The sequence below is a fragment of the Drosophila tropicalis genome, unplaced genomic scaffold (assembly GCF_018151085.1).
Source record: "Drosophila tropicalis isolate 14030-0801.00 unplaced genomic scaffold, ASM1815108v1 contig_867, whole genome shotgun sequence".
NCBI classification, from domain to species: domain Eukaryota; kingdom Metazoa; phylum Arthropoda; class Insecta; order Diptera; family Drosophilidae; genus Drosophila; species Drosophila tropicalis.
In genome coordinates, this window is record NW_027173362.1 from 1,276,338 (window position 1) to 1,298,670 (window position 22,333).

Consider the following 22,333-nt stretch of genomic DNA (forward strand, 5'->3'; position numbering starts at 1 on the left):
CGTGGTATAACTCCCCACAATGAAACATCTCACCCGCATAAAGGTGAAAGGAATGAATGCACCGAATGGCTAAGTAGGGCGATTGCATTTGGTGTAAATTGCTAAAGCCCTGGCAAATCTGTTTAGCAAGGACTCTTGGTCGAAAAATGTTTGGCGAAATTCTTGAGACTTACCATGTTAGTTGGCAAAGGATTCTGCCACTCTGCGATTCTGACCTCCCTCCCAAAAAAAAAAACCGAGTGTGACGTTGAAAGGTTTTCGTTTCAGTGGCATCTTGAAAATGTGATGAAAATGTTCATACGAAAAGTGAATTTCAAACGGGAAACAATACAAAATCGCTGCTTCCGATCTGAAAGTGAAAAGAACTTTTGCTTTCCAGTGTCAGATTAGTCATATAGAAGGATTATCAAATGACAAGAGCCCCGCATTTTCAGAGAATTGTGAAAAGTTGAAAAATTGTGCCAAATTCTCAAACACTACTGAAACAGCAAATCAATTCCTTTACCAAATTTAAATCGATTTTCTAACAAAACTGAAGAACATCAAAGTTCTTTAGAAGAAGAAAGAATTCGGGGCGAAATTGAACAGTTTTTGTGTATTGGAAATTGTTCTAATTGTAATTAAGGCCCAGCACTGGCTTAATCCGGCCCTGGAAATATCTGTATGTTTACTAAGTTGACTCAATGCTCTCTGAGGTCCCTGATCAGTACTTTTACTCTAGCGAAAAGGAGAATATGTAGTTGGAGACGAGTTCCACAATATAAAGGCCTAAAAACTCATGCATGCCATATTATCGTATGTTCATATCACAGCTGTATATATAGTTATCCGATCTTAAACAAATTAGTCAGAATTATAAAAATATCAAATGGGTAAGTAAAAAAAAGAGTTTTCCTGATTGAAGTTAGTCGATCTGTAAGGTGACTGGCAAAAGGACACTTTTCTAATCAGCTCCAACATCCAAATTGATCAAATTGTGAGCCACATCCATCTGTCCGTAGCAGCATTCAGATATCGGAGACTCCGAAGACTGAAGTCATCTAATTTAACATTTGAATTTGGTTTCTCTATTGTCAAATAGAGGGGGTAATATCTAGAAGTAGTTTGCGTTGATTTAGGCGAAAGGACATGATTATATGAACTCATCTCGTCGTGCCTCCTCCTCTGCAAGAATATAGAAATTAGGATGGAGGTGAGATCATTTGTGTAGTCTAATAAGTCAGTGTACAAGTGAGTAACTTAATGAACAAGTGACCAGACCCAAGTAGTTTCTACTTCTATATCTAAAGTGGATAAGGACACTAAAGACCATCATTTAATTGCAATATAGTTTAAGTATTTTATTAAAATTCAGTTTTCTTTTTGTTTTTCTCTTTTTGTTTCACATTGTTTTGCTGGTTTTTGTTTTTGTTTCTTTTTGTTTTTATGACACTTTTATATGAATTTGTTGGTTGCACTCAGAAAATAAGATCCGAATAGGCAAATTATAGTTACTTATATATTAGACATGCATTTGTTTTCAACGAAGAGACAGAGGGAAATGATTTCACAAATTGATTATACGAAATTAAACATACATATGCACATATGTATGTATGTATCTAGTATATAGGCCAATACATATACACCGATTATGAAATGTCGCTTGGGTTAAGTAAAATTAGGCGCAAATTTAAGCTAATTAGAGCAAAAACATGATTTATGCATATGTATATATGTATATAGACTTATATGTGTGTGTGTGTATACATATATGTAGTGTATATAAATGTATATACATATATGTATGCATGTATATAATTCTGTTAATTAGAATCTTAGATAAAAACTAAATAGAAAAGAACTCATACATTTGCAAGAAAAATGAAAAGAAAGGAAATATATATGTACATACATATGATGTACATATATTTAGAAGATAAAACAAAACACTCGTATCATTTGGGAAAATTATTTGAAATAGAAAAGGAGACAAGTTTTGCATCCTCGGGGAAAAAAAGACTTTATGAACTATAAAGAAAGATAAGTATCAAAAGATGTATACATATAGATATATATATATATATGTATGTGTATGTATATATATATAGGTATATATGTATGTATAGTATATGTATATCGTATTTATATGAATATATAGATATTTCTATCTGAATTATTCTGGTCAGCAGTACCGAGACTTTTCCATATAAAGATATATATGTATGTATATAAAGTTTCATTCTTCTTAAAGTTTTTTTTTTTGTTTTTCTTAATTTTTTAGATGAAAAAACGGAAAAGATAAAAGGTTTTCCTTTTCTGTTCTGTTCTTTTTGTTGCTTAAAATCTTAATGAAATTGCTGATTTTGGTGTGGTATATATATATATATATATATATTCTGCCGACAAAAATGTACAAAAATATATATATGTAGGTATGCATACGATTTTAGTTTTGAACTGTTTTCTGCTTTTGCTTCACATGCAATTTTTCACATTTTGTTTTATCTAAATCGAATTTGGATTTGGTTATTTATGGTATTTATTCATTTGGGTTTCCATATCAATACATATATATTTATAACAATATATCATATGTATATATACATATTGCATAGGATAATGGATATGTTTGCTTGTGTTTGGTAAAAATTTCTGGAATGGAATTTTCTTTTCCGGGTTTTGTTGTGGTGTAAATGGTAAATGAATAGGAATTGCACAATTATGGATAAATATGGAAACAACATTTTTGGAAAAACAATTGAAAAAGGCAACATATTGTTAATTTGCTTAATTTTATAAAAGAAGAACAAACTAAAGAACATAAATATATGTATATGTATCTTTGTACTTAAACTAATTGAAAACTAACTGAAATTGGGATTTAGTATATAGAGCCAAATAGTGATAACTATATATAGAAAACTTTTGCAGACTTTCGGAAACATTTTCTATTGAATTTGATACATATAATTAATTATTTTAAAGGTCACATCAAATTTATCTATAAATATCAAAGAAGCTAACCTCGGCTAGGCCGAAGTTTTTATACCCTTGCAGTCCTGGGCAATAATATTTTTACTTCTTTAAATTTCTTTCCCTGCAACTCAATTCATCAATACACTAACAAAACATTATTACTCTTTTTACTAAAATTTTTTGTTCCTTTTACTCTTTTGTTTTGATGATGACGTAGTAGGCAGCAAGCAGCGCTGCCGGCAGCGGTTGAACCGATTTATATTGACTGTAACTTGTGTTCTATTTATCCGATCAGATTTTGGAATCTGGGGGATACTCCAATTTTCATGAAAATGTTTCTTCTAGAGCTATATGATATAGTGGTCCGATCCTGACAATTTTCATACTTTATCTGCTCCGGGATACAAGTAGCTCAAATACCAAGTTTCATCTCGATAGCTCTCAAGATGGCGGCGTGAAGTTGATTTGAACAGACGGACAGACGGACCGACAGACGGACAGACGGACATGGCCATATCGACTCAGCTTCTCATGCTGATCAAGAATATATATACTTTATGGGGTCGGAAATGTCTCCTTCTGTGCGTTACAAACATCTCACCAATTTTATAATACCTTTTGCAAGGGTATAAAAATTTAAAAGATGTGCCAATTTTTTCAACAATTTATAGAATCTGGACCTTAAATCAAACTCGAAATGTTACGAGTTGCAAAAAATTACAAATATCAAAGGGACACTAAGTTATAAATCTAAACAAAAAAAAACTAATAGAATTGATTTCTAAAGAAAAGAAAAAGAAAAAGCTTTTAAAGACTAATTATAAGGAAATAATCAAACCAATTATACAAAATTTTGTAACATATTAACTAACAAGCCATTATAATATGTATGAATTCTCTACTTTGGCTTCAAAAACCAACAGTTTGAATTTGTATCCTTGTAGAAAATGTTTGAATAATTCTTTTAGCCGATTGTGTGAGTAGTTAGGAAACGAAAATCAAACAAACTGTTCACAGGATTTGAGTTCTGGGGAAAGGATGTTGAAAAATTATGAAAGAAAGTTTAGAAAGTGTTTTAGCCATTGCAAATGTAACCATTTACATATCTAGGATAAGAGAACTGCTTATATATATATTTTCATATGGATTGCTTAGATTCGTAACTCCATCAAAAACTTTGTCATATCGCTTGTAAAAAATATATTATGTATGTATGTACATACATATATATCTATATTAGTTGTATATTGAACAAAAAAAAGAAACATGGTAGACACAAATAAAGGCTTTTGAATATTTTGCGGAATTACGAATCGGATAATGTATGGAAACCTATCCTCGTGCCATTTTCAATGGTGATTAACATTATAGATTTTAGATGCATGTGTGTGTGTGTGTGTGTGTGTGTTGTGTATGTTTCTGTATATGTATTTTTATATTATATATGTATATATGTAAGTATATATCTTAAATATCACGGCATTCAGCTGAGGTCTCTGATCTGATCTATTTTGCTTAATTTTTGTTTGTTTGTTTTTTCTTTCATTAATTTGATATTAAATTTTTGTTGTTGCTGCTGTTGTTGTTGTTGGAAAAAGGTTGCGAATTGATTAAGAGAGATGTAAAATAAAGATAATAGAAACTAAAAAAAAAAATCCGACAAAGCACCGAGCTTAAATTTAAAACCTATGTCTAACATTTTTCGGCATCATATTTGTTGTTGGTGCTGCGCTGTTGTTTTTAGAGTTGTTGTTGTTGTTGCTGCTGCTGCTGCTTTCTTTCTTCCTGCCGATGTTGTTGTTGTTGGTGTTGATGAAGCAAATGCCCACAGAAACGGCGCAAATTTTGAAAATTTCCACCAAACAGCTGGACTCTTTGTCTGAAAGGTGTCACAAATGTCGCTGCTGCTGCTGCTGCTGCAGATGCAGTCGATGCTGTTGATGGCTTTTGAATTAATTCTCACAAATTTGATTTCTCCTTCCTTTCGATTTCCCGCTTAACTCTATGCTGATGTCTTCCCTCATGTTCTTGCTCCACTTCCGCTTCCGGCTCGGATTCAGGTTCACCCGGGTTTACAGAGTCACCGCCAACTGAAGCAGGAGCAGCTGCTGCAACAACAGTTGTCGGTGCTGAACTTTCACTGAAATGCATCAGATTTGTATCCATCAGTATGCCACCAACGCCATTGTGAAGGCTCAATGGTGGCGATGACTGGGATGGTGGTCCTTCGAGCGACAAACGGCTATTTGTGCTAATGCTGCTCAGACTCAGTTGGTCATCAAAGACTTCAATGTTGACCACTGTGGCCAATTCGGGTATATAACCTGTTCCAGTTCCAGTTGTTGTTGTCGTTTGTGGTGCCCCTGTTGAATTGCCACTGGTTGAGGGTCTTGGGGAAGACACAAATTCGGTTTCTGTTTCAATTTCATCCTCACGATGTTGATTCTCTTTTTGCCTTTTCTGTGTGGTATTGTTGTTGCCTTTGGATTTGCTGCTTGTTGTTGTTGTTGTTGTTTTTGCTGTTGTTGCTATAATATTGTTATTATTATTATTATTATTATTATTGTTGTTATTATTGTTATAAGCCAAACCATCTAATTGATCCGTTGAAAACAAGTTAACTGCAAATATAAAGAGAGAGCACAAAGAACAATTAGATTAAAATAAATCAAAGAAAGGCATTAAATGATCATTCCATCTGATTAAATAAAATAAGTACAACTAATGTAAACCAGAACCAAGCTAACAAAAAACAAACTACGATTCATATCATTTATCTGAATTGAATGTCATGCCAAAAGAAAATGGAAAATACCCTCGAAATGTACCCTCAGATGGTTAACAATTTTAAATGAAATGAAGTGCAAAAGGACAGTCTCATCCAAGGAGGTTTCAAAAACTAAGCAGTCCAGATTGTTCCTAAAAACATATTTTTATTTTGGGCCAGTTTTGAATCGACTCCAAATACTGGCCGAAATGATTCGCAAACTTTCAGAAGGTCTTTAGTTTATCCCGTTTATGATAAATTATTAAATAATAATAACAATTTCACTTTGATTATTAAGTTTTTAACTAAAATTTGCATTTATTAAATTTATACAATACACAATATATAATATATAGTTTAATTAAATTAAATTTAAAACACAATTTCTCTCTGCACTATTATTAATTAATTTAAATTTTATTTTAATTTTTATTTTTTTTGTATTTTGCATTTTTTCCCAAGTTACTTGAAATCATAAATACTGCAAAGTTATATATATATGTATGTGTATATATATTTCTTTTTTTTTATGTACAGAAAGCAATTAAAACAGAAAACACAAATATCTGGGGTAATAACAAAAAGAATTATTTTTCAATTGGCCCAAAAACAAAACAAAAACAAAAAGCAAGAAATGAGGAACAATGGGAAATAAAATTTAAATCAATTTCTAGTTTAGTTGGTGTCAAAACTTAATTTAAGAACAAGAGAATTTCCTTTGAGTTGTGACATTGGACAGTGATTATATTTTAGGATACCAAAATCCTTTCGCGATTGTGGGAAAAATTGTAAAAATTTCTCAATTTTGATTTTCATTTATTATTTTTATATTACTACGCATATACATATATTTATGTATGTATAGTACAGATCAAATCATACATATGTATGTATGATATATATATAGCTAATTGCCATTGATTTTAGATTTGCTTGCAGATTAGATGATGGTGGAAAGGGTATAGCAGGGAATCGGTGTGATTACAGTAAGCTGAGCAATCCTTTAATTACGATTTCGTCAATTTCTCAAAAGTTAATAATGTACAAAATTTATATCGGTTTAGTATTTTTTTCACTTTTTTTTTTTTTTCTTTCCTTTTTTTGTTTGATTTCATTAATTTGTTGTTTTTTTTATATATGTATTTTGCATACAACTGACCTACAAAATGTTAATATTGATCTCACAAGATCTATATAACTTGCAATCTCAAGTGTGAAATTAAAAGAGATCGAGAATACATGTCAATAAAACCATAAAGTATATAATATTGTGAAAATCGAATTTGATATATGTGTGTTTACTCTCAATGTGAATATATTTTGCAATCCTTTTACTCGTTTATGTTTGGTAAAGATTTGATCTATTTTGCTGATTGCAAAGAAAAGTGTTTTGAGTTTGGAAAACTTTTGAGATACTGCACAAATCGAATCGAATCGAATCATTCAAATGAAAGGATTATATATTTTTAGCGGGAATCAAAATTTTAACTTGAAATCTTTCCGTTTTGTAGGTCAGCGTTTGTGTGTGTGTGTTTTTAATTTAAATTGTGTGTTTAGTTTTTTAATAATATTGTTGTATATATAACTTTAAACTTAAAAATTGTTAGCATTGTTATTTGTTTTTTTTTTTTTTGTGTTTTTCCTGGAACTGCTACGTTTTGTTTTCTTTGCTTTTTTTCTCTTACATTTTTGTTGTTTTTTTTTTTTTGTTTGTTTGTTTTGTTTTTGTTTTAATCACATTTTTTTGAAAGGTTTTTATATTTTATAATTTTTTTTTGTTTGTTTGGTTTTGTTTAAGTTTATGAAAATGATAATTAAGCTATAATTTTTAATGAAAGGTTTTGTTCTTTCTTCCTCTCTCTCTCTCTCTATCTTTCTTTCTCGCTCTCTCTCTCACACACACGTTATCCTCATGTCTGAATTTTTGTTGCTCTCTTTGTTAAATTTCAATTGTTTGTTTAATGTTTGCTGTTTGTCCTTTTCACTTGATTTGCCGCCATCGCCGGCTGCATTTGCTCCTGTTGCTCCTGCTGCTGCTGTTGCTGTTGCTGCTGCTGCTGTTGTTGTTGTTGTTGCTCCTGCTGTGATTGTTGTTGAAGCTGTTGCTGATTCGCATATAAATGCCATATGACAATGAGACAAAAGACAGACAACAAACAAATTGCTAACTCTTATCTTTTTCGTCGCTTTGTCTTCTTTTTTGTGGCACTCGTCTGGCCGGCCATGCCCATGCTGACGCCAACACTGCCAATACCACCGCCCACTGGCATACCACCGAGACCCATCGAGACTCCCGCTGGCCCCCCGGATGCAGTTGAGGATGTATTCAAATGAGTAGCCTGCGTTTGAGTCGTACACAATGACGCTGAGGACGATGAGGCTGGCAATGAGGACAAGACAGAGGGCAGAATGTCGGCTAGGCTATTAACCGGATTAGATGATGTTTCCACACTGCTCTCCTCGGCCGATGATGTCGACGACGAGGTGGCCGCCTCAATGGCCGCAATTAAATTGATTTTATGCTCCAATTTCTTGGTTTTCAATTTATGTGGCGTTGTATTATGATGATGATTGCTGGATGATAAACTAAAGATGAGATTATCATCGGATGTGGTGGCAGGCAATGGATCTTCGCTGTCCTCCGTTGTGGTGGCATTGGGGTTAATGATGCTGCTGCTGCTGGCGGTGGTGGTGCTAGTGGTGATGGTGGTTGTATTGATATTGGTTGCACTGGTTAGAGCAACGCCGCTGCTGCCAAAGTGCAGCAAATCTTCAGGCAGTGATTGATTTATATTCCTCTCATGCTTAACATTTTCATCATCCTCATCCTCATCATCATCATCATCGTTATTACCATCTCTGATATGATCCTTGATCTTTGTGCTCATCTCCATTTGAGAATCACACATACTAATGCTTATCAATGGGCGCAGTTCCTCATCTTCAGCCTGATCTTCGGCTTCGACTGCTGCTTTCGCTTCGGCCTTTTGTTGTCTGCGTTTTTGCTTTTTACTCAACTTTTGTTAGAACTTATTGACTCCTCCATAAGGATGATTTCTTCCGAACCGGATGAAGTATTTGAATGAGTATATGAATTCGTATTTGTATTCGTATTTGAGTTTGAATTCGAATTGGAGTTCGAATTCGTATGCGAATTCAAATTGGAGCCAGCAGCAGCCTCAATTAATTGCTGCTCATTTTCATAGTGCAGGGATCCACACAAGGCAAATATTAAATTTTGTTCTGTAAATCCGCGAGGCGGCGGTGTTATCTTACGACTTAAGCTCTCCTTCTGCTCTTGCAGTGGACTCTCGAAATTGATAAGACTTAAGGCTGATCCTGATCCTGGTGGTGGTGTTATTGCTCCAGCTGCTGCTGCTGTTGACGTTGGCGATGATGATGGCGCCGGTGAAGACGGTAGTTCTTCCACATTCAGTTCCAAATCTTCCATATCTCCCATTTCCAAGGGCTCTAAGGCAGGCAATGGTGGCAAAGTTTTAAGAAAATCATGAAAATTTTCCGATTTTGCTGGCAATTTCTTGGTGCTGGTGGTTGGTGCCAAAGTGGGATAATCTTCAATCGATTGAACGGGATTCTTTGGGGCAAGCGACTGGCGCCATGGACTGCTACTGCTGCTGCTGCTGCTGCTCGTCTTAATGGCCGTTTTAGATGGTGAAGATTTCTTAACATCCTGATCAATGACTTTCACTTTATAGATTTTCATTGTGTCGGCATCTTTAGTTTCTTTAGAAGCCGTTTCAATTGGCTTATCAACTAACTTGGCTTTTAGATCTATTTGTAAATCTTTTTTACGATCCATTTGCATTGCACTTCCTTCTCCCAATTCACAATTATCCCTTGCTTCTTCTTCTTCTTCTTCGTCTGCTTTGCTATTGCTTGGGGTCTCCACTTGCAAATTCAGACCCTGGGCTGTGGCACTGCTTATCATGAGGGCAGCTATATTGGTTTTATTGGCCAAAAGATTATCTGCATAATCCTCAGAGTCTAGCTCCAAATCGAAATCTGTTTCTGATTTCAGTTCGATTTTTTGTGTTTCGATTCCTTTTCAGTTTCCTGCTTGGGGGATTGCTCCTTTTTGTCTAAGCCTTTCGCTTCGACTACGAAAACTTTATCGTCTTCTTTGTCTTTTTTATTAATGTTAACCTTTTCCTCCCTGTCGACGTCTATCAAAGAAATTTTTTTAACGTCTTTCTGATTGCCCTTCGATTTGGCTTTGGACTTCTTCATAGAAGCTTTGCTAGCCAACAATGCTGAGGATTCAATTTTCTCCTCTTTCTTTTTGATTTCTTTTACTACCACTTCAGGGGTAGCAGGAGCGGGAGTAGGAATCACATCGAATTTCTCTGGCACCTCTGGCATTTGCTGTTGCTGCTTCTCGTCATCCTTCTTAATAATTCTTTCGGCAGTTTTTTGTGGCTTATTCAAATGCGAGAGTTCGGCAAATTTTAAGGCCTGGGCCAAATCTTCGCCAGCCATGGCAACAGATGCGGCTGTTGCTGCTGCTGCTGCTGCAGCTGCTGCTTGTGTTTGGTTCCTTTGCTGTGATTTGTGTGACTTTTGTTGCTGTTGCTTCTCCTTTTGAACTAAAACCTCATCAACCTCTTTGGCTATAACGGGAACAATCAATTTGTTGGCCAAAACGACGGGAGGTTGCTGTTTCCCCTATTGGCGCCTTTAATCAGGGCATTATCGCCCCTACGCTGGTTGTCTCCCTCAGCAAAGGCTTTCTCTTCTTCCAATTGCTTTTCATGTTTCCTTTGCTCTTTTAGGTCATCACAAAATATGGCCACAACCGGACGAAACAATGCCTCATCACAATTCTCATGGATCACAGTCTCTTCGTTGGCTAACTGACAAACGACCTTATCTAATATATCCGTTTGTAGGTCACCCTTAAGGCCAGCATTTACATCGGTGACGGTCCCCAAAGGATTAACAATTTTCTCAATTTTGGTTGGTTGATGCTGCTGCTGTTGCTCAAAGCTACAAATATTGGGCAACACCGACGCCAAAGTGGAACTAAAATGTGGGGATCCTTTCACTTTGCTTAGATGCTGCTTCTGCTGCTGCTGCTGCTGTTGTTTTTGAAAATGATAATCCTCCATTTGGTAATCATCGTTTGATTGCCTATCGTCTGCACCGACCAGATGTGTAGAATCTTCAAGATCCTCATGATCATCGTATTCTGTTAGGGCATCATAATAGCACACATTATCAGTGGATGCTGCAGCGGATGAGCTGATTGCCTCCGATTTGGACAACGTACTTGTCGACGTTGTCATCGTCATCGTCATTGTTGTTGATGTTGTTGTGGTTGCTGTTGCTGTCGTCGTCATGGTCGCCGTCGTCGTCACTGGCATTTGGCCTAAACAATCGTTTCGTCGTTTCGCATTTGAATGGTTGAATCGTTGTTGGACACACACACAGGTAGAGTAGAGACAGAGAAATAGAAGAGAAAACACAAAATTATTGAGAAAAGCGCATTTTCTAGGAATTTCTATATTTGATTTTGCATATATTTGTTTTTTTTTTTTTTTTTTTCATGTCATCGTTATGAACAAAACAACAAAAAGCCAAAGGCAAAAAGGCAAGGAACTCGCTTTTGTTAAAACTTTGAAAATGTTTAATTTTTATTCTGTTTGTTTGCTTTATTTATTATTTTGTTTTGTTTCTGTGAGGGGGAAAATTGGAATTGCTTTAATTGCAAGTTGATTTGAAAACTCTAAAACACAAAAATGCAAATAATTGAACAAAAAATAATAAAAAAAAAAAAACAAAAGGAAAAAAATAAGGTGAAATTTTTTGTCTACATTTTTTGGGTTTGTTTTATTTTGTTTTTGGTTGTTTTTTTTTTTTTTTTTGTGTAAAAAAGAAAACTAGAAAAAACTTAAATTAGCACTAAAAGTAAAAGCATTTAACATATGTATGTATGTTTGCAAGATACATATATATGTACATATCCATATATGTATATATATATATGTATGTATATATTTTTGGGGGTTTGGTTTTAATGAAATTGGAATTTAGTTTCGAAAACATAAGTAAAACTTTTTTTCTTTTTTGGAATTGAGGTATTTAGTTTTGGAAGATTTTTTTAAAATGGGCTTTGGCTTTTTGATTCATAAGATAGATGTACGATATGTGCCTCTCTCTCTCTCTCTCTCTCTCTCTCTCTCTCTCTCTATTTTTCTCTCCTTTTCTCTTTTTCTCTCTGTCTCTGTCTCTCTCACGTTACTCTTTCTCCCAACCTTTTTCGTTTTGCCCCAAAAACTCCAGAAGAAACAAAAAGTCAAAGCGAATATGAAGACAATCGGAATGAATATTACCCAGAAGAAGAACTCAAAGCAGGATTTAAAGATCGAAGAAGCAGAGGAATAAAGTCGTAGTTTATGGAAAGGTAATAAAAGTGTAAAAGAAGAGAAAAACTAGCAGAAAATGTAATATAATGCGAGTTCGAAAGAGCCAAAAGAGGTGGAATCATAAAGAATGTGTTACGAGGATCACGTTAATTAAGAAATTTTACAAACGGGATAATGGAAAGTGATTAGCAGCTGAAAAAAGAAGCAATACTGGAATTTTTAAGGGTATTACAATGTAGGAGGTAGCAGGAGAATGACAACAACTGAAGAAGAAGCTAATTCCTAAAGCGATCTCTGAGTAAACCATGGAACCAAAAGAAAAAAAATGCAGAAATTTTTTGTGGAATTATCCATATGTCCACATGTATTGAAGTTATCGATCTTTCTGCATCTGTGTTAAGGTTAAGGATAAGTGAAGCCAAATATATTCATGTATGTATTTGTATGTCTGAAAGGGGGAAGGGATGGGGGAAATATGTGATCACTTTGCTCGTTCTGTGTGTATATTATATTTTGCTTTTTGCTGCTTGCTGTGTGTGACTTCAAAATATTTTTGTAAACTTAAGTTATTTAATTTTGTTGTAGTAAAATATTGTATATAGTTTTTTTGCTTCATACATAAAATAACAAACCACAAACACCAAACAAATAATATACATACATATATACATACATAATATATATATATATACATAAAAAGATTGCAAATTGTTGTAAATGAGAATTTGAAATGTGAAGTGAATTAAGAATGTAAGTTTTAAAGCTTTGTCAGTTAGCCAAAAGTTAATATGGGATACATATGTATGTATATCATTCTGTAAATATTGCCTCATTCTACAAAACCAATGCCAATTTTTGAGAAAAATCTCCCCTATTCACCATTCAATTGAATTAAACATTTTCATCAAGTTTAAAGCAACAAAATTTTGTAAGGAAAAAAAAAAAAAGAATTGTAAAATCATTTAAAAACAAACAAAATAAAACAAGATAAAATTTTAAAAAGTAAAATAAACAAATACATACATTATTATTATATTATATAGAAGATAAATTATTATATAGGTACATAAAAGGACAACAAAAAACACAATGTAGGAAGGAATTATCAACGGCCATGCCGCAGTTTTTATACCCTTCTAAAGGGCATAAGTTTTTGGTTATCGGAAGAGAACCACTACCAACAAATCATAGTTAACAGGATCTTAGAAAGGATCTATGATGCAGTTTTTCGATGTGAGCATAGAAAAAATTAATTTGCTCTGAACAAAAGAAGGAAATCGGACATGGATGGAAGCAGTTTAATTGTGTCTGCTGATTAAAATGTTTCCATGAAACATACATATAACAGATATGGTAAACAACTATAGATGTGAATGTATAAGATATAGGTACATTTATGGTGATTGGCATGCTCTTTTGCATTCACATTACATTGCATTGGAGACTTACCCGTCGTTTCGCGACGTGCTGCAGCAGTTGAAGGTGACTCACGCATAGCATCGGCTAGATCCTCTTTCAGACGCATATCACCATGTCCATAATCGGAATCTAAATGACCATGACGAAATCTATCCATTAACTTGGGACTCTGCTCAATGCTGCCTAGAAACGGAAATATAATAAAAGGCATTGTTAATGAGTTGGCTAAATGAATGTAAGACATTAAATTTCTTACTGTATGAACCAGATTCAATAAGAACAGGAACACCCGAACGTCCCGATACTGCAGATGCAGCTACTGTGGTTACATTTGAAGCATTTGCCGCACCACCTCCACCACCAACACCACTCAAAGGCATATTCAATGGACTTGAGCGTTCGCTATGTGCGACGGAAGAGGATGATGTTGAAGAGACGGGAGCCAACAAGCCTGTAGATGCTCCACCAGCAGCCGTTGAAGGTAAAGTTGTAGTTGTTGATGTTTTAGTGACACCAATTTCCACAGCCTCCGTATCCACATGATTCAAATTGGAGCTAAAACAAAACAAAAATCATGAGAATTGTTCCTGTTTGATTGCTGTCCGCCGTGTACTTACCCGCTGGGTGTGTTGTAATTCTTAAACACAAATTGCGGACCCATCCAGAGACGACGATGCGGTCCCGCATGTGTGATAATTTCCACTTGGGCCAACCAACTTTCAGCCCTTTCATCTGGCTCATCGAACTGATTGGCCAGACTATCCATTAGCAAGCTGGCGTGATGACGATCCTTAATAAGCCAATTGTCCATAGCCAACGGTGGTATAATTTCATGAGATCCATCCTTACGACGACCCAAATTCCATTGGGCTCTAGCCTCTACCTCCAGTTCAATGGGGGTATCATCGCAAATTTTCTCTTTGGCAACATCTGCAAAAATATGAGATGAATATTCCACACACTTCACATTCAATCGATTGGATACTTACTTGAGGCTAATTTTGTATCCAAATCGTATTGTATAAGCGCACCATGTCCGGCCATAACGAACAGAGAATCTACCGCCTTTCGCTGTATCCGATGCGGAGCTTCTCGTGTCGCCGTTGGTGGCTCTAATAGCCATGATCTGGATTTGGCGAATATTGAGCAGACACTCAACGGTTTGCCACTATCATCGGAAAGGGAAGAGAGCCGCTGACGTTGCCTATGACTTGCGTTCGAATGGCCGTGATGGCCGCCAACACCAGCGCAACCGTCGCCGCCCATCATCCCGGCAACTCCACCTCCGGATCCCGGTGGTGAGCCCAAAGAAAAGGGTTGTCTTAGTTGAGCCAGAGGTTGCACCACAGTTGGCCTTGGAAATGGAGGCAAAGTGGGATTATGATACGGTTGCAGTGACTGAACAAATGTTGTACTCTCTGAATGAGATATTGGCGAACTGGAACGCCCATCTGCTCCCAGGCCGGCACTGCGATGAAACCGCGACAATTTGTTTACCACATGCAAGGATGTGTGCGTCCGTACGCCCATGGCACCACCGTACGGAGTGATAGGGAAGACATGGGTTGTGCCGCGCAGTGTCGAAACAGCCGCCCAGCGTGAGTCTAGCGAGAAGGCTATGTGCTGAACCTTGGCACTGGTGTCGCCGCGATGCAAGACATACAGATGATGCACTGCCGCCAGGCTTGAGCCCACCGGATGGGGTTGTATGCGAAATACATGAAAATCGTGACCACGCCGATCTGCAGTTAGTAGAAGCATGCCCGAGCTATCAAATTCCATCGCCACCAGAGCCTCACTATGAGCTATAAAATGGGCCACAATCGGATCGCTGGCACCGGCACCACAATGACCGCCCAATGAGCTGAGCGGTGTGCCCGTTGTGGGACTGTAATCCTTAATTGGATGCTAAAGTAGAGAATGTTATCTCAATTCAAACCAATCATAAATTTCTACTAATAGACACTTACCTTTACATCTATGATGGTTACCACTCCAGATTGCTTGAAATCGCCAGCACCGCCACTAGCCGAATCGAAGCTACCGCTTTTGGAGCTGGTACCACTGCCGGCATTGGCTCCGTTGCCACTACTACCGCCAGTCAAACCAGCTGCCACCTGTTCACCCAATTCGCGTAGACCTTTGCCAAAGGATTTGGCTGCATTTAACACTGTGGCCGTATAGCTAGGCACACCTTCTCCATCACAACCGCCGCCACTTCGCTTGGAATGGAGCAATTTGTTCTCGGCATAGGCCAACCAGCGTGGTCCCAAGGCAATGGGATTGGGATTAATGCTAAAACAACAACAACAGAAATACATTTTGATTACTTTTAAATGGTTTCTTGATCTTACCCAGGACTGGGGTAGCAGGTGGTAATGGTTAGGCGATCCTCTAAAGTACGGGCATCAAATACTGCAATTCTCTCATGGAACGTTATGGCGACCGCCGAGCGATTGGCCTGGATGTCCAGCACAGCATTTTTGAATTTAATCGTCTTCACTTGCACTCCAGTTTTAAGGGAAACAAAATTGACAGCACTAAACTGATTGCCACCACCAACGCCCAGGGGATTAGATGAACCAGAACCAGCTAGGCCCACACCGCCAAGTCCACCACTGCCAGCCGCACCTGTTCCATGAACAAGAGACGGTGCATTGCCGCCATCAACTAGAGCAACTAGAGGGCGTTTCTCCGCAAATGAATCAACGGGCTCATCGGCTCGTCCATTTTCGTCCAATGAGGAAGACGCTGTCGGTGTGGGTAGAACTCGTAGGGCAGTAACAACACCATGACGCCAGGATAGAACCTCAACAGCTTCACCATTGGCAGGAATGGCCCAGACTTGCACACCCAGACCATAGCCAAGGATAAGTAAAAGCGGAGGTGCAGCGTTGCCTTCCAATTCCCAATCATCGCCAAAACGTGGATCACTCACATCTGCGCAGGTCTCGAAACGTGCCCAAGTTATTGTATCCTTTGGATCCTGTTGTGGTTGATGGGCTGCCAGGGTTACATCATTGATAAATCCAATGGCCGAATCCAATATGGAACGATCCGATACGGTTTGTGGTGGAACAATAGCAGGCACTGGCATTCCCGAATTTCCTCCAATCCGATGACCACCACCGAGCAAACCAATCCCCCCGGCCCCGCCAACGCCGGATGGATGACGGCGTGGCGAGTCCGCGGACATTGTCTGAGTGTGGGGAGGGTGAACGAACAAAAGTTGGGGGGACAAAAAGGTAGAAGCAGCCAACAGCAGATGCGATAAAGTGATGGCTTCTTCCTGCTTTGAACCTTTGGATACCTTTGCCTGTGCTGCTTCTTCCACTGTTTTCGCTCTCCTCAAATTGAGTCAGCTGTCAGCTGTTGCTCCCCCAGTGGAGACAGTCTGTCTAACGGTTAAGCAGCTGCAAAAACAGAGAGAGAGAGAAAATATATATATGAGTATAATAGGTAAACACAACAACACAAAATTGCAACAGTTCGCTCGCTTGTCATCTCTCCCTTTCCCTCTCTTTCTCGCACTCTCCGAGCGATTCATTCCATTTTGTTTGCTCTCGCTTCTTTGTCTCAATCACAATTTGTTGTGTTTTAATCTTTGCTCGCTCGTGGCTGACCCCCCACACTTCACCGCTCTCCTCTTCTCAGTCATCTTCGTGCAAGATGCACCCAGCCCCACCCCACTCCCTTGCCACTACGTGGTTTTATTCTTATTTTAATTTTTATACCCTTTAAATCATGGACTAGAATGGGTATAATAAGAGTCATTAAAATACAGACACAACAAAGAGATAATCCCACCTCATATGCAGGGTATGCACAAGTAGACTACTCTTAATTTGCATACATTTTTAATTTTTGTTTTTTTTTTTTCTTTCGTTCCGTATATAATACAATTTTTGTGCTTTGCTGTTGCCTTGCAATTTTCATTTCCATGGGGTGTAAATTACATAAGTGCAATAAAACAAAATATTCCAACTGCAGCGTGGAACGGCAACGGGAAAAAGTGCTGACTGTTCAGAGGGAGAGGGGAAGGGAGATTTGCAGTGGCTAGACGCGCAATGCAAGAGCGAAATAGCACTGAAGCAACAGCTGTTACATGCAAACACAAAAAAAAATAATGGATTTCCAAATTCTTCTATGATCATTTTGACATTTCAATGAAAATTTCTACAAACATAACCTTCACAGGAATCCAAGGATTCAAAACTAATCTAAAGACTACTCATTTTCCGGGAATTACTAATTGATCAATCGAAATTTCACAATATTTGATATGCATTGCAATAATGTCAATTTAGCCAATCACATTTGCCATCGATATTTCCTTTGATATGAAATTACAGAACAAAATAAATGTAGTAATTTTTGCAATTTGAAATAATTGTCTACGAAATGGTTAGTGCGCAACGCCGAGAGGGGGGAGAGACAATGGGTTAAGGTTAGGCGAATTGAACAAGAAACAACAAGCATGACGCATACACTTTTCTACTTCTAGTTGAGGGGGGGGTTAGGGGCATGCAAAATAAACGTTGCATTCTTCAATTGTCGGCTTGGCAGACGCGCAACAACAACAAATACAGCTAACTACAATAACAACAACAGCAACAAGCACGATATGAGCATTAACCAAGCAATGTCAAATACTCACACACACACGCACATGGCATGCACATAGAAATACATACATATATGTATGTACATACATACATATGTATAGATTGACCAATTTTTTTTGTTCTCATCTCCCCCACAAATCTTTATCCCGCTCACTCTTTGTTTTAGTTATATTCGTTTGATAAAATGCCAAAGAGACCAAAAGATGTGTGTGTGTGTGTGTGGGTGATTGAATGGGAGTGGGTGTGTGTGTGTGTGTGTTATTGTCTGTGCCAATGTTAATAAGCCAATTGGCCAGCCACCTCTAAAGTTTATACGTTGAAAAACTCTTAATATTAGAATAATAATAATATAAAAAATATTAAATTAACACATTTTATTTAAACAATTTTGCTAGTTTTACACAATCTGGCATATAATGTATTATGAACGGCGGCCAAAAAATTAATGCATTTCAAAAGATCTCAAATTCTTTCACCCGCATAACCACAGTTAGTCACTCAAGTATATTCGACTCTTTTTTCTTAGTGGAGGAGAGAGAGAAAATATGTGCAACTGCTCGTATATACATATGTACATATGTATGTATGTGTACGTGTATGTGACTAGAAATTGTTTATATTGTTGTCCATTGTCAAAAAGCCACTTGACAAAATCTCGAAGCAAAATCATTTTCGGGTGGAACAAAGAAACCACAACACACACACACACACACACAATGTTGTGAATTATATACATATGTACATATGTATGTGTGTGTATACATTTATTTTGTATATGTATGTATGTATATACAAACAGGTGTTACACACAATTTATTTCAAAAGCTCACGCAATGCATTCAATTGAAACAATCATGAAACGCTTTACACACTCCCCTTCTCGCTTCTATCACAATCACACCTAGTATAGCAAATATATGTATGTATGTACATACATACATTTGTACATATAGTAAAATTTATTCCCTTAGTATCAACGAGCAGAGAATCTATGTACATACATATACAATATTTAATTTCATAACTGAAAGTTTCACTGCCCTAATCAATCCATGTATACTAAACAATCACTTAGATTAAGTTATCAGTGGAGAGTAGGGGAGGCAAATTGGTTCATCGACCCTAAAAGGAATTGAATGGAATTGGATGATCAATAGGATTCTAAACAAGGATCGAAAGCTTTAACAAAGGGCATCTCATTTAAAAATAACACAGTAATTCATAAGTTGAACTCTCTAATAAGAGGTGTTAATAGTTTGAAGAACGAAATCAAGAAAGTATGTTTTTAAATTTTATGTCGTATCTTTGTCGACTAGGCGACTGGCAGCATCTAGCGACTAGTTTCGATTTTAATCCGACTTATTTTAGACCGGATCTGCCCACAAAGTTGTATTAAACTGGTCTATATACTAAATTCTGCGGCTATCGCTTTTATAAACTTCGATGATCTAAACGATTTTACAGTCAGAGCGACGTTGATTTGAATTTATATACATATGTATGTACATATGTACATATATAATCTAAATGACGGCAAATTATTATACCCAACGTATACTAAAGGATTCAACAAATTTTAATATGAATATCTACATACATCCATTTGTATTTCAAATTGCAGACCCGTTACTTTTTACCGTTTCCGTTTCGCATTCCATTACCATTTTATTCCACAAGGTATAATTTTGCGCGTTTTTGATTTGCTCCATTCTCCAGGATTAAAATGAAATGACAAAGGAAAATTAATTCTAAATCAAAGCTTTAACAAAAAATCACAATTACAGAAAAAACTTCATGTTAAACGAAATATGTATGTACATACATATGTACATATATGCATGTACCTTCATGATAAAAGAGAATAAAAGAGAAAGGCAAAACTGGTGAGGTTAAAACTACAAATTATTGTGGAACGTCATTTGATAATAGTATGAAAAAAGGACTTGTTTTAAGTAAAACAAAGAACTATCAAGAGAGCGCAAAAATCAAAAGGAGAGAGGGAGAGAGAGAGAGAGAGAGAGCACAAATCACACACACACATGCACGACTAGAGAAATTTGCATTTTGAAATTTCCAGTCTCAAACGTCTCATTCTACCTTAGCAATGCAGCGCTGCATAGGGCACAGTGAGGCAACAGGTTTCAATAAAGGCAAACCTCTTTTTTCATCAGTATATGTTAAATAAATTTGGGAAAACGAATATATGTACATAGTTCCTCAAATGGAATACAATTTAATTTTATCTGCTTGTTCAAAATGTTCGGGTCACTTGGGAACCATACGAGATTATAAACCAATCAATCTATAATCAGACAGGCCCATACATTTTGTTTGTTTATTTTTAACAGTACTTTGTTATTACTACCCAACAATAATAATATACTTTATTCCACTGTGCAAAAAGAGAACTGTGTTTCATTATCAGTTCGTTCGTTCGTTTCCATTTTTCCTTTATGCGCACTACATTGATGAAATATTGTATAGGTATGTTTGTGTGTGTATCTATTCGTATGTGTACATAATATGTGTTTGTGAGTATCTGTGTGTTTTAGTGTTGTTTTTTAATTTTTTGTTTTGTTTTTGAACAAATTCTTACGTTATAAAAGCAAAACAGTTTAATTAGTTAATAACAACTCACAAAAAAAGTAAAACAAAAGATGGTTCTGACTTCCATTAGTCTCGCTCTCTCTCACTCTGCCTCTCTTTGTTTAAACAATTTACATTTGTATGGAGTGTATCTACGTACTTAGTATGTACATACATCCATACATATGCACGTTTGTATGTATGTATCTGTTAAACAATTTCAACACTTCGACAAACAAATCATCAACCAGAAATTGCATAAAACAAACAACATACACACGTACACAAATACTTGTGTGTATACATACATACATTATATACTTTTGCTTTTTTACACAAACAAAAAACTTACCAACAACAGTTTGAACTTGTAGTTTCGATTCCCACTTGTTCCACTTTCGACCCAGCTCGTTTTCTCTCTCTGTCAGCTCACAGAGCGCGCGCAAAAACAACAACACAAACAAAAATCATATGTTTTCAGCTGCTGATTTCTGCTGCTGCTGCGCTGCCTCTTTGCTGCTGCTGTTGTTGTTGTTGGTGACTCTTGTGCGTAGCTGTTGTTGGTGATGTTGTTGTTATCTTGTTTTCAATTGTTGTTGTTGTAACAGGCGGCAGCAGCAGTCAGTAACACATCAAATTGCGTCTTGACTTTTCTTTGCGTTTTCTTTTATTTTTCTTTTTATTTCGACTGCCACGCCCACTTAAACTGATATTAGTTAATATAACTGAGTAAGGGGCAAGGTAGCGTAGGCGATGGTAGACGTATTACAGCTTAGAAACAACTTGCGTTCAGTTTCGTTTTGTTGTTTGAATTGTGTCAAAATCGTTTTTTTTTTTTTTTTTTGTTTTCTCTGCCTTTTACACTCTGCCGCTGCCGCCGTTGACGCAGTTAGACGCTCTACCACCACTATGTCTCTCTCCTTTTTGCTCTTGGGCTCTTTGTCTCGCTTGCTCTCTTTGGCCCTGAGCTGGCGTACTTATGCTTTGCCACTGGTTACTATCTCGCTCGCACATACAAACACAGGCCAGCAGCTGCTGCTGTTGTTGTTGCTGCTGCTGCTGCTTCTTCTCAGTCCACAAATTAACTGCGACATTAATTTAAATCTTTTTTTTAATTTGTTGTTTTGTTTTTGTTTATCTCTATCGTTTTTCTGATGCGTTTCTTATTATTTATTGATTTCACTTCCAATAACAACAATAAAAAAAAGAAAATGAAAAAACAATTTTTTTTTGTTAGTTTTCTTCTTTGCCTTTCAATTGGCTGTTGGCTATGGCTGTCGACATTCACTTGTTTATTAGTTATGCTATTATTTTTGTTTTATATTTTTCTTATTCTTTTAAATTTTATTAATATTTGTGTTTATTATTATTTATTTATTATTATTATTATTATTTTTGTTTTCTGGTTGTGCTGTGTTGTTTTCTCTTTCTCGCTCTTTGTCTGACTCGCTGACAGCAGTGATGCCATCGATAACAATAACAGGGCCTTATTTCTCAGTGGCGCCACTCGCTGAGCTTATATCTTATCCGACTCCCGCTATTTTTTATGCGACCCCCTATTTTTATACGACTCCACTATTTTTAGTTTTACTAGT

General features: G+C 36.5%; 2 protein-coding genes across 5 annotated transcripts; both read right to left on the reverse strand.

Annotated features, from left to right (window-relative positions):
• Positions 1 to 1,484: 1,484 nt before the first annotated feature.
• On the reverse strand, positions 1,485 to 22,197 carry LOC137583609 (breast carcinoma-amplified sequence 3 homolog). 4 transcript variants are annotated; one of them, XM_068298699.1, is made up of 9 exons: positions 21,091 to 22,197; positions 15,882 to 16,940; positions 15,498 to 15,822; positions 14,517 to 15,435; positions 14,145 to 14,457; positions 13,784 to 14,082; positions 13,558 to 13,710; positions 5,550 to 5,579; positions 1,485 to 5,486 (listed from the first exon to the last, which is right to left on the reverse strand). In XM_068298699.1, exons 2-9 carry the CDS (start codon positions 16,721 to 16,723, stop codon positions 4,918 to 4,920), a joined length of 3,450 nt encoding a protein of 1,149 aa, XP_068154800.1. In that variant the 5' UTR covers positions 16,724 to 16,940; positions 21,091 to 22,197; the 3' UTR covers positions 1,485 to 4,917. The 4 variants fall into 4 exon arrangements, with proteins under 4 accessions (XP_068154800.1, XP_068154799.1, XP_068154797.1 ...); XM_068298696.1 differs by lacking the exons at positions 1,485 to 5,486; positions 5,550 to 5,579 and adding exons at positions 10,348 to 11,111; positions 19,814 to 19,862; XM_068298698.1 differs by having other exon boundaries at positions 1,485 to 5,579.
• Positions 7,044 to 10,360, reverse strand: LOC137583610 (serine-rich adhesin for platelets-like). Its single transcript, XM_068298700.1, is given in 3 exon segments — positions 7,044 to 8,748; positions 8,751 to 9,767; positions 9,770 to 10,360. Coding segments are annotated over 3 exon segments (2,322 nt in total). The 5' UTR covers positions 10,223 to 10,360; the 3' UTR covers positions 7,044 to 7,896.
• Positions 22,198 to 22,333: the final 136 nt, after the last annotated feature.